The 13,416-nt window shown below is 42.1% G+C and overlaps 1 protein-coding gene across 1 annotated transcript in view; it reads right to left on the bottom strand.

The window, feature by feature from the left end:
* The window catches only part of LOC138957187 (uncharacterized), an 8,734-nt gene extending 1,184 nt beyond the window's left edge, over positions 1-7,550 (bottom strand). Inside the window, exons 1-4 of the mRNA XM_070328345.1 lie at positions 7,311-7,550; positions 5,289-5,487; positions 4,599-4,774; positions 1-2,515 (exon numbers count right to left, since the gene is read on the bottom strand). The exon at positions 1-2,515 is cut by the window's left edge and continues 1,184 nt beyond it. Of these exons, the coding sequence (XP_070184446.1) occupies positions 1,967-2,515; positions 4,599-4,774; positions 5,289-5,409 (846 nt within the window). The 5' untranslated portion in view covers positions 5,410-5,487; positions 7,311-7,550 and the 3' untranslated portion in view covers positions 1-1,966. The remainder of the gene's footprint in view (positions 2,516-4,598; positions 4,775-5,288; positions 5,488-7,310) is intronic.
* Between the last annotated feature and the right edge of the window lie 5,866 nt (positions 7,551-13,416).

Consider the following 13,416-nt stretch of genomic DNA (forward strand, 5'->3'; position numbering starts at 1 on the left):
AATAATGGCGTCTGGTAAAAGTTCTTTCCCTTCTTCTGCGTGTTTCCCGAGAAACTGAAAAGAAATTTCTAAAACAAATATTTTGTCGGTGACTGTGTCAAATTACCAGTAGAAAGTTACTCGTAAGGTGACCGCCAGGATGTGCATGCATCGGTTTTGTATGTCATCACACACCATCTTGATACGCATCACAGATCTTAATTGCGCCAAGGACAATCTACACCCACACATTAACAACAAAAATTAACAGCCTATTAATTTTGTTTTCTCCGTAAAGTGGAATAGTTTTGCTGAACTGATCTTGCACATTGACATATGTGTCAGTAATATAACACGAACTAAACCAAAAGCTCCCACTCTTCTCGAAACGCAGCTGGGTTGCAGTGTTTCAGAATGTATTCAAGTTGAGGAATGCTCTTATCCCGTGTAAAAGCCTGAACAGATATAGAACTGCCTACATGATGCAGGGGCGGAGCAGTTAAGCCGGAGGGGGGGGGGGGGTACAACCTGGGGTCCAGGGATAGACCCCTTGTGGGGTACAGGGGCAAGGCTATTTTATGAACAATTTATGGCTTATCCTTGATTTTAAACATGATCAACTGGTGTCAGCAGCCACTCATTATTTCTTTTAAAGTTAGTATTACATTTTTTTTGGACAGCCGGGGGGGGGGGGGGGGTCCGGAACCCCTGTAACCACCACCCTAATCCGCCCCTGTGATGGTTTATCCAGAAGGAAGGTATCTACTCCGACTTTTAAATCACAACCTGACTATCAGCAGCAATAACGGGCCCACAAGCAAAGCTGCAAAGATATATAAACATCAGCAAAGCCACTAAAATGAAACAGTCGATTCCGCGAATGAATGCTATAATCCCCGCGCGAGGTGACATGCGACTCATTCCGTGGTGGAGGGTCACATTTGTTTTCTCCGTAAAGTGGAATAGTTTTGCTGAACTGATCTTGCACATTGACATATGTGTCAGTAATATAACACGAACTAAACCAAAAGCTCCCACTCTTCTCGAAACGCAGCTGGGTTGCAGTGTTTCAGAATGTATTCAAGTTGAGGAATGCTCTTATCCCGTGTAAAAGCCTGAACAGATATAGAACTGCCTACATGATGCAGGGGCGGAGCAGTTAAGCCGGAGGGGGTGGGGGGGTACAACCTGGGGTCCAGGGGTAGACCCCTTGTGGGGTACAGGGGCAAGGCTATTTTATGAACAATTTTTGGCTTATCCTTGATTTTAAACATGATCAACTGGTGTCAGCAGCCACTCATTATTTCTTTTAAAGTTAGTATTAAATCTTTCTTTTTGGACAGCCGGGGGGGGGGGGGGGTCCGGAACCCCTGTAACCACCACCCTAATCCGCCCCTGTGATGGTTTATCCAGAAGGAAGGTATCTACTCCGACTTTTAAATCACAACCTGAATATCAGCAGCAATAACGGGCCTACAAGCAAAGCTGCAAAGATATATAAACATCAGCAAAGCCACTACAATGAAACACTCGATTCCGCGAATGAATGCTATAATCCTTTTCACTCTTGAGTGCACATCCTTTGCACTGTAGGCCTTAATTAATACGAAATCATCTCACTTGTTTATATGCCTTATATATAAGTATTCTTTCATTCTATTTCCTCTTCTTCCTGCTTTTGCTGTTGTTATTGATATTGTTGTTGTGGTTGTTGACATTTTTCTTCCTTTTCTGTTTCTTCTTATCCTCCCTACTTTTCTTTTTCTGTTCGTTCTTTCTTTTTAGCTTGCTTCCGTTTCTCTTTCATGTATCAATTCCTTCAAACCTCTCGTCATATATCTCTCTTCTCTTCGTCTTCTCGTCTCTTCCCCATCGACATTATCATTTTCTTTCCTTGTTTGTGTGTTTCTCACCCTCCCTTCCCTTATTTCCTCTTTGGTACTTTCCCCTTCTTTTGTTCCTGTCGCCTTTTTTTCTGCAGCCCTTCCTAAATCACCACACATCTCCAGGAATGACCATGTGATTGTTGAGCAGGCTGAACTCTTACTGGTGATTCTTCTGTGGTTGTATCGTAATTCTTCTCCGTTGCAATCTTCTTGCTCATCTGCAGCGGCTGCCCTTTATTCTTTTCCTTCAATGTTGCTATTTCTTGCAACAAGCGGTTTCTCTGAAGCAACTTTTCCGTCGCTGACGTCGTTTTGTTGTCAAAAACCATGTATCTGTTCTTTGCCGCTGTGAGCAGATTCTGAAGCAAGGCCGGCGCGGATTTGATGTCGTCATCGATCGTTGTGCGTTTTTTCGTCAGCTCGTCTCCTCCTGTGAAGATGATGATGACGTGTTTGTTGAAATCGTCACCGATGACGCGCTGGAAGCCTTGGAAGGCTTTGTAGTCCTCGTCCTTGAAGCGTTCGTTGGCCTTCGCTACAAGGAGGACAACGTCTGGTCCAGGGTCGAGTTTGGAGAACCATTTCTGAACATCCTTCGACAGACCGTGACGGTCTCCATCCTTTGGGCTGATTCCTGGAGTGTCCACTATCTGCATGAAAAAGACAAAAACGAAAACGACTTTGTTGGTCTTCTTCTTTAGATATGTAATTGCTCGTGCATGCGAACAACAAGAAGTCGTTGTTAAAAAAAACAATGTCTCACTTACGGTCATTTTGGTGGGTTTATTTTAGATTTAGAAAACAAAACGAAGAAGAGAACCGATCGATACTGCTAACTATATGACGGCGGAGTAACAATTCGATGCTATAATTTGAAGACGAAAGAAAAGATGCATTACCTGTTTATTCACTGCTATGTACCATCATATGCACTACCTTATATATCTGTTTCATCTATCCTTTAGGAAGAGGACAAAAGGGACTCATATAAGCAACATGAATTTGCAAAAGATACTGTTTGCTGTTTCTTCTTCAAGTTGCTCTAGACAGAACTGACTACTTTCTATCATGGGCTCAGAAAGAAATGTTGAAACAGCTAGCTTATCTGATTAATGGAAACAGATCTTCACACATGGGAAAACAAATGTGGATATCAAAATGGGGTCTGCGTTGGGTCCCTAGCTAGGTGTGTAGCGACGGGCGCTGTGGCGGGGTGGTAAGACGTCGGCCTCTTAATCGGAAGGTCGAGGGTTCGAATCCCGGCGGCGGCCGCCTGGTGGGTTAAGTGTGGAGATTTTTCCGATCTCCCAGGTCAATTTATGTGCAGACCTGCTAATGGCTTATCCCCCTTCGTGTGTACACGCAAGCGCAAGACCAAGTGCGCACGGAAAAGATCCTGTAATCCATGTCAGAGTTCGGTGGGTTATAGAAACACGAAAATACCCAGCATGCTTCCTCCGAAAGCGGCGTATGGCTGCCTTAATGGCAGGGTAAAAACGGTCATACACGTAAAATTCCACTCGTGCAAAAACACGAGTGTACGTGGGAGTTTCAGCCCACGGACGCAGAAGAAGAAGAAGAAGGTGTATAGCGCGCTGGTTTTGGGACCAGTTCGTCGCTATTGTCGTGGGTTTAACATCGAACGCAGAAGAAGAAGAAGAAGAAGTCGTGGGTTCAATACATGCCCAGGTACTGTGGGGGCTTTTTTTTAGAGGTATTTCCCAGAGTCAACATTCATTGCCGACTCTAAGCGAACAGAATCGTAACATCCTCGTGAACAAATGCATGTAAAAATACCAATCCAAAAACAGCGACTGCCAACGTTCCAAAATTCAGAATCAAAAAACAAGAAAGGTAGGTTGTTGGAAAGTTTGTTATTGACAAAACAATACATTCACATTTTTAATAACCCTAATAAATAATATAAATAATAAATAAACCCTATTAATAAGTGAATGTAATGTTTTGTCAATAACAAACGTTCCAACAACCTACCTTTCTTTGTTTTTTGATTACCAATGCGCACGTTAAAGATCTCGAGTTTCCAGCAAAAGTCTAAGGACTTGGAAACACACATGATATACATAGCATGCACACCCTCAATAACGGTGTCACGACCTGAAACCTCTGCTGAACAATCCTTCTCATTGCGGTCAATGCGCATGCACCAATCTTGGACTTAAAAAATGCGACCCTTTGACCGAACGAACCATGGGTTAGGGTAAGGGTTAGGGTTAGGTTGTTCACAACCTGATTAATCTCCCCATGTTATCGCATGCGCATTGACCGCAATGAGAAGGATTGTTCAGGTAGAGTTTTCAGTTCGTGACAACGGCGTCATGCTGCACATGTAGCAGGGTAAACAAACGGTGTGGCATGCAACACTTTTACCATTAGGTGAAACCTGAGTGTATAAAGTTCAGGAACGCAGCAGAAGAACAAGAAAGAAGAAGAAATGGGACACTTTTACCTCTGTTGGGAAACCAGTCAGGTAGTAAGTACTTTTTGAAAGTCAAATGGGGTCAAACTCACTTCATTTAGTTATTCCAGTTGAACATGCAAATACAGTTTACGGAATGAGTTTAAGTTATTATTAACAAATATTGGTGTTTTTTTTATCACCACGGTTCTCTCAATCTGAAAAGTTGGGATCTTCCGACAGCTTTCTTGATTTTGGAACACTGTTTTTTGATTTTTTTGTCGAAATGAAGATATGTCTAGCGAACCGCCTACCTCCAGATCAAAACCTCGTGAGCTGGCGGTGGCCTTGCCACAGGACTTGGTACCGGTTGCAAGACCCGTGTGAACTTTGAACTCAGGTTTTGTGCACAAGATACTGTTTCCGGTGGCGCTCTTTCCACTTCCGCTGGATCCAAGAAGCACAACGCGAAGAGATTTAGCTCCATAACCTGAAAAGCAAAGTTAGGACACATTTCTTGACATTAGACAATGACATTGAGATCCACTTTTGTTCATGAAAGATGCAAACAGAATTCTACAAGGTATAATTTTCACTTATGTACATAGTTGGTAGTTGTGAAACAATCTTTACTAACCATGACGTTTTACTCACTATTTACGCTAGTGTTGTACAATTTGACGACACTGTCCAGTAGCCTCGTCACTAACTAGTTTATGTCTGTGAGTCAAAGCACACTCGTAAACTATAAGCAGCCAAAGACTCGCATGACTTTTGGATATTGACAATTAAATTTGTATAAACAAAATTATCCTATGATGTGTTATGCCCGAAAGAGAAGGACACATTCACATACAACGGCAATCAAGCAGGAAATTACTTTTCAACATATTTGATAATCCTTTATCACTTTGACCACGCGATTCGAGTCGGCGGTCAACAGGACACTCATACAGTTGACGGGACCTACTCAGATTGGTCTGTGACCAAGAAGATACACTTACTGTTTACGTTAGCGTTGTGCAAGTCAATAACGATGTCCAGCAGGCTCGCCACTCCTATGTGCCTGTCGTTATTTACCACTCGCTGGTTTTCAAGGACGCCTTCAGCTAAGTTGCTAAGCATGACGTAACGACCTTTCGCGTCTTCGAGCACCTGTTTTAGTTCCTTGTTGGCCCGCTGAAGCTGTTCCTGAAAGTTGTTCTGTGACAAGAACATACAAAAGATACCTTTTCAGAATAAAACGGCTGTCGGAATTTGGTCAGGTAAAACAACTGCTAAATTGATAGAGGCCACATGTCGAGTCTCAGTGAATATTAAAAATATTGGTCGAAGTTAGCGGAACCTGAAAAATGCGAGCTTCTACTTGTTCCTTCTTCCTTCAGTTGTTCAAAGAAAAAAAGGAGTTTTTGGACTAAAGTTTGATCGAATCCTATTCACTCAACCAGTCTACCTGCGCAGGCGATTGATTAAAGCGCGGTTGTATAATTCCGTGAAAATCTTTTAACACTTCATGTCAATTTCTCTGTTTTTGACTAAAATCAAGTACACAGATATGTTGCTATTCTGCTGTGGCGGTAAAGGCATAATTATAGTGTGTGTTCTGTTTATGTTTTGGTATTGCAAAGGACATTTTTCATTCGTCGAATCGGAGTAGCAGACGAACTTTTGCACCCGTGTTCCAACGTTAAATACTGAATGAAGTTCGGTTTTCTGGGGCAAAACAGAGTATGAAACCGCTTTATGTACTTTAAATTGATGGGATGTGTGCATTTTGGCTGCGTGGGATCTGTTTACAAAATGAAATATTGTTGAAAATTGACCGTCGCCCGGATATATTATTGCAGTCTTTTGGCAAGGAAACTGAGTATATTGAAATTTGAAAGGGGAACTACTCTTGAATCTAGACAAAGTATGAGAGATAGATTTCGAGTCAGAAAACAACCGAACTCATGGATTTTATATGGAGATTCATGTATTCAAGCCTGAAGTTGCTAGTTTAAATGCAGGATGTTTGTATTGTTTGCTCCAGAGATGTATATTTCGTACATTAGAGCGTTCGGAACTTTTCAGTCGCAAAAGTAGTGCCCGCAAAGAACAGCTTCTCAACCCATGAACTATCGAGGATTCATGCTGTCGCTGGCTAGTTATTTGTTTCGTTGCTGGGTGTTTATAAAAAAAATAATTCGCCCTACAAGTTTACAGAGGTAAAGATCAAGCAGAGGGGGGAATAAGTGAGAGTTAACCCTGGAAGTTACACGTTCCTCCGTTCCCGTGTAAACAATCATATGCACCACCACAGATCTGGCCAGGCTTTTTTTCATGGGATAAGGGCATCTTGCCACTTGAACACACACCACACATCTGTAGCAACTAGCTGTTATCGGTCCAGCGTGGTACCTATGTCAAACTGCGACATTATTACCCCCCCCCCCCCTCCCCCCCCCCCCCCCTCCCCCCCCCCTCCCCCCCCCCCCGAAAAAAAGCCCACTCTGCAAAGGAATCAGACAGGTTGTTGAATTTTGTCGAGTGCTGAGATTGAAGAAAGCTCTTATAGAATGTAAAAGTCTGGACATATCTGTGGTGGTTCACGGGATGATTCACGCGAAATGGAAAGTGCATTTAATCAAGAGCCTACCCTAATACGAATCGACAATAGCTGTAGAATGTAACTGCTCTGAAAAGAAAGCAGTCAATTGGCTGATATTATAGCATCAGAACTGGCAACCTCTTGGACAAAGACATCTTTTAGTCGACATTGCTACGAACTTCGAAGATTTTGCCTTTTCCCAAATTGTTTTTAGCAGATTGAAATGATTGTCACTTTCGAAATGTATTTAGGAAAAAGCTAGGTCTCTGAATTGTTGCGTGAGATAATGTTGAAGGATGCACTTCTTCCGTGTGAAAGTCTGGAGAGACCTGTGGTGGTTAACATTATCCCGTATGCCCAAGGGACAATGCCTTAAAATTATGATATCCTTAAATGGAAATCCCTTAAAAAGAAAGTCGATCGTTAGATGTTTAACCTGTCAGCTGCAGGCAGTTTATCTCCCATGGTAAATAAAACCACCATATTGTCGAACATCCGTTCTCCTAGCAGTTCCCGAGTCTTCCGATAGGTGGCGTACTCTTCTGGCGTAAAGCGAACATCCGCTCTGACGACGAGACAGATGGCGGAAGAATACGGAAAGGTCAAGGTAGTACAGAGTTGCACTTCTTTTCGCACTGCTTCGTCGGTCATGTCACAGGTCACGTCCGGAAAATCCACAACCTGAACCTGTCATACGAGATGAGACATAAATATTAGACATGTAATCATAAAACATGATATAACGCAGAAGACGTTATTTTAGTGCTGCAAATGTACATATTCTTAACTCCTCATAAGAAAATGTATGTAAATACTAAATTACGCCAAACAAAATACGTAGATGTCACATCGCAGACTGAATAATATTGCATGGACAACATATCGACAAGTCGATTGAAGGTTGGATTTGCTTTCCTTGAGCCATATGACGTCACAGTCCGACATAACTACTTATCTAAGTGGCTGACCGAGACTAGAAAGAATTGTGCACGTTTGTGAGCGTTCAATAGTTGAAAATGTAAGATAAAAAAAAAACATTCTAACAACTAACATAAATCCATGCAAAAATGTTGTTTGTCTTTGTGTGTGAAAATATGACGCTTAAAACAAATATCGACTGTACTTGTTACAAACTCGACCACTAGCGCAGCGACTGTCTCGACGGCTAGGGCGCTCTATTAGAACAATGACTGTCTCAATCTGCATCAAATGTCAGACAGAACAAAATGCAAATAAATTATGTTTATTATACGCACTTTCAGCTTAATAGTGCCGTGAAACATATGGAACTCTGCAAGCTGGGTGTGTTCAGTGGCCGACAGAATCCCCGTGGACACTTGAAGGGTGGCGTAGGTTGGGCAAGAATAGCATTTCCTGTGGAGCTCTTCCCGTTTCCGGGTATTAACAATGAGGACAATCTTTAGCTCCGCATCCTGCAACAGTTTGTATTAAAGACAGTAGCTGCAAAATGCAAACACTGGATCATGTCATTTAAATCCTGTTGCCTCCTAAGCGTTTATTAGTGAGATTTCGTACTGTGAAGGGGGACGGGCGGGAGGGGGGAGGGGGGAGGGGCGGGGGGTCGAAAGCATTTTGTTCGACACTAAATGTTATATACATGGAGTGAAGAAAACTATTCTTAAACTATTAACTAAGATTCGTTTCATAAATATCCCTGTGTGCAGGTCTTCTTGTGATAAAATCACAAACAACAACATTGAAACCATGCATGCATATGTTAAATTAATCGATCAATCAATCAATCAATTAGTAAATCAAGCAGTGCCAAATACAAATCTCCCGCAAATAGAGTCAAATCAAACATTAATGATAATAATAATAATGGACATTTGCTATAGCGCATAATCATATATATGCTCAATGCGCTTTACAATAACTTAAAGGTGGTCGTCTACATTTTTGCTTTTTTTCAATAATCTTATGGTTAGATTTCGCTAAAAAGTTATGTCAGATGATGAATGAACCATGGGGAAAAAAGTGATAGAAAAAAAATATATGTAAAAAAAGATTTTATTTTTGGGTAGCGTGACTCACGCTTCCAATATTTTGTTTTCTGTTTGCTGAGAACATGTGCTTTGCCTAAAAATACTGACCAATCAAATTCATGTCACAATGCTTATAGCCACGCCCAAACAAGTGCAGCAACAGTTTGACACTGGAGCGCTGTCCACGCTTTTTTTTAAACGCACGAAATGCACGGGATTTGAGAAGAGTTTTGCGCTTGGCATTTTCCAAATAAGGATATCCTACTATGAGTACTACGCTGGAATACTACAATGACTTTTCAAACGGCTACACTGGCTTCGTCTTTCCTGATCGAAAGGGGGTGTATTGTTGATATTTGTAGATAATAGACTCTGCATTTTAATGGTCAAATGGCGATTTTGGTATAAAAATTTAGACAAGGACCTTTAATGCCGTGTGAGATGGAATTTTTTACACAATATATCACGCATTCACATCGACCAGCAAACCTCAAGCCTATTAGGGCGAGCATTCACCTTTCACGGCCTTTATTCCAAGTCACACGGGTATTTGATGGACATTTTTATCTATGCCTATACAATTTTGCCAGGAAAGACCCTTTTGTCAATCGTGGGATCTTTAACGTGCACACCCCAATGTAGTGTACACGAAGGGACCTCGGTTTTTCGTCTCATCCGAAAGACTAGCACTTGAACCCACCACCTAGGTTAGGAAAGGGGGGAGAAAATTGCTAACGCCCTGACCCAGGGTCGAACTCGCAACCTCTCGCTTCCGAGCGCAAGTGTGTTACCACTCGGCCACCCACCCACCCATTAACCCGTCATTTCAATCACCCATTTATTCCCGCTCATCGAAACCACCCTAGTAGGCAAGGAAGATGACCTCAGGGTGGACAGAGAAAGAACTGAATGTGGAAGAGGGACGCACCTCAACATGGCAAATCTTGTGAAGAGCACATCAAATCAGAGACATAATAGGAACTCACTAGCAGTATTTCATCCTCCATGCCCGCTAACTCACCCCAATACCCCCACCCCTCCCCCCAAGCCCGCACCACCACCAAACAAACAAAAACTCAGTCACGGTACCGACTGAACAAAACTGATCTGAACTGAACCATCCATCTCTCCATGGACACCTGTGATCTGTTTATGTTTGTCAGTGTACCTGACACTCATGACCTGGCTCAAGCCAGTCATTTACCTCAAGGTATCAATGTTAACAGTTGAAATGTTCTCAGAAACATATTTATACCATGGGTCATGCTGAACATGCGTTTCAACTGTTTCGCTTTTTTCTTGCCCGAGATAAAGAGCGCCAGATTCAGAATTAACATCAAAGAGGACACGACGTGAACATACACATCACACAGCATTTTTTAAGCGAGCCAGTCAGCATAAATCACAAAGAGATTTGGTAGTGCCTATAATCATAGCCGTCTATCCATCTATCAATTAGCCAACCTGTTGTGCCGCCTGTCGACCAGAACCCGCATGCCGCTGGTCCTGCCAAGATCCTCGTCTCTCAGCTCCTGGGCCTCTCCTCCCCTTTGGAGCATAAGATGGTCCTTGTGGAACTGCAGAGTCTGATGAACGTCTGTTTGAAGCCTTCTGAGCGTTCTTATGAGCTGGGGGAGGAGGTCTTGGTGGAGACCTTGAAGGACTACTGCTGTTCATCTTCTCGGATGGTCTACGTTCTTTAATGACATGCCCCCCCAAACCTGTTGAGATACATATATGCATACATATATGCTTACATTTTGTCATCTGAAGTCCTAATGTACTTATTCTTGAAGTTTAAAGGGAAGCGTCGAAAGTTTTTATATTTTTTTTATTTTTTTATTTTTTTTATTTTACAATATCATTTTGCAACACATATTGTCCACATTTACATTCAATTCGTTTTAAAAGGTCTTAAAGTACTCATTCTTGAAGTTTGAAGGGGGGGTCAAAACTGACTGGCCTAGTCAGTGGGTGGGTTACTGCGGTGGGTTACCCTCGGAAGATGACACTGTACTTCTGCTGAGTCACTTCGACGGTGTTCAGTAGTGGGTCTGTCCCGAGCTAACGGACGCAGCCCACTACCTACTATGCCCCCTACTAACGACATTGACTTAAGTCGCGGAGCCAGACTGAGTGAGCGTCCCCTCCAGAGAGCAGACCGCCACCACGTCCCTCCGTCGACCCCCCAGAACGTCACACGTTGAAGACTGACAGCAGAACTACTATTCAGGGAAGGATCGAACAGGAACACTGAGACCAAGGTCACCATGAGAGCTCCGGGCATGAAGGGCCACAAGAGCAAGGACAATTCATATTTTGGATGATTAATGAGATGAGGATGATAATGATGATGCTTTGGATTTCCAATTTGGTTTTTGAGACTACGTGACAGGGCAGCATTCTACGCTTACTGTCATAATATATCCTGGCATCAACCAGGCCCGAGAACTGCCGCACCTGCGGTGTTGGTCAGGTATACAGAACCTGAGCACCCTCAAAGTCGCATTCGTTAAGTGAATGACACTCGGCTGTGTGATCCCAGCCTTCCCATAGGAACCATAGCACTTCCACTCTGGGTAGGAGCCGACCGTAGCCCGAAAAACCCACATGACCCTGATGGGATTCGAACCCACGACCTCCCGGCCCGCAGCCCGATGCGCTAACCACCAGGGGCCGGTTGGCCTAGTCAGTTTTGACCGGGCGGTCATTCTGGGCTAGCTGATTTTGACCCAAACATGTTGAGATACATAGATGCATACATATATGCATACATTTCGTCATCTGAAGCCCTAATGTACTTATTCTTGAAGTTTGAAGGGAAGCGTCGAAACATTTTATTTTTGTTGAAAAAAAGTAAACGTTTTTTTTTAAATTTTTTTGTTTTTTTGCAATATCATTTTCCATCATATATTGTCCACATTTACATTTAATTCGTTTTAAAAGGTCTTAAAGTACTCATTCTTGAAGTTTGAAGGGGGGGTCACTGGGCTAGTCAGTTTTGACCGGGGCGTCATTCTGGGCTAGCTGATTTTGACCGGAATGACACATCCCCCCAAACCTGTTGAGATACATAGATGCATACATATATGCATACATTTCGTCATCTGAAGTCCTAATATATTTATTTTGAAGTTTGAAGGGAAGCGTCGAAACTTTTTTTTTTTTTTAGAAAATAAAGTTAAGGTTTTTTTCCGATTTTTTTTTCTTTTTTTTTTCAATATCATTTTCCAACAAATATTGTCCACATTAACATTTAATTCGTTTTAAAAGGTCTTAAAGTACGTATTCTTGAAGTTTGAAGTGGGGGTCAAAACTGACTGGCTAGCTGATTGTGACCGGGAGGTCATTCTGACCCCCCCCCCAAAAAAAAAAAAAAAAAACTAGTGGAGATGCATAGATGCATTCATTTATGCGTACATTTCGTTTTAAAAGGTTCTAGTGTACTTATTCTTGAAGTTTCAAAGAAAGCGTCAAAACTTTTTTTGTTAACTTTGTTTTAATATTTTATTTTTTTTAGATCATTTTTCCAACAAATATTGTGCACATACACATATATATTTTTTTAAAGGTCCTAACGTACTTGTTCTTGAAGTTTGAAGGGGAGGTCAAAACTGACTGGGGGGGGTCAAAATTGGCTAGCCCAGAATGACCTCCCGGTCAAAATCAGCTAGCCCAGAACACAGAACTTATATCAGATATCTAATATAAGTTCTGTGGCCCAGAATGACCTCCCGGTCAAAACTGACTATGTGTCAAAATGGCCTGTTACACCAGCAATGCGACCAGCAGCAATTTCTTTTCGAATGTGTTCTGAAACCAAATCAGGAAACTGTGTTGCAGATTTTGAATTGGAGGGACAGTTTTATTTGTTGTACCAGAAAAACCAACATGAAAACCAGAAGTAAAACCATAAATTACACATTTCAGTTTTTCTGCATCATAACCTCGCAACCAGAAAGCCAGTCTTTCAAATTGGATAGGTGTAGAATTACCTTTTGATTGCTTCCACCGAAAGGGCTCGTCGCCTCTGTTATGGTTGCAAGCTGCCACGGCGTGGTAATTTAATCGCAGTTTATTTTAGCAATGCAGGTGTTGTGGAATAGAAATTGTGAGCACTCGAAGCAAAACGCAATTCTAACAGCAAACGAAGTGGATAGCGTTCAAGGAGGCACGTACAGTAATGACACATGCACCTTGGTATAAAATACGCATTATGTTATACCCCTCCCAACCCTAGAGATAAAAGAATACTGTTTTTGTAAACAAAATGCACTCAATAAGAAACAAAATTGATATGTAAAAGCCAAGGCTTTGCGAAGAAAATGTCAGCGTGACAGAAACATAATTCAAGTACTCGAGAGGAAAGAAAACGTATGACACATAAAGCTATCGTTATTTCCAAGTGCGTATTTACAGGGTGGGTGATTACTATATTGCCCAGCGATTGGTCCATGAGCTACTCATTAATATTCATGAGGTTACAGCAGGGGAATTCCGATTTCCCATAAATGTCCTTGTTACCCACACGACTTT

The sequence above is a fragment of the Littorina saxatilis genome, unplaced genomic scaffold (assembly GCF_037325665.1).
Source record: "Littorina saxatilis isolate snail1 unplaced genomic scaffold, US_GU_Lsax_2.0 scaffold_410, whole genome shotgun sequence".
NCBI classification, from domain to species: Eukaryota; Metazoa; Mollusca; class Gastropoda; order Littorinimorpha; family Littorinidae; genus Littorina; species Littorina saxatilis.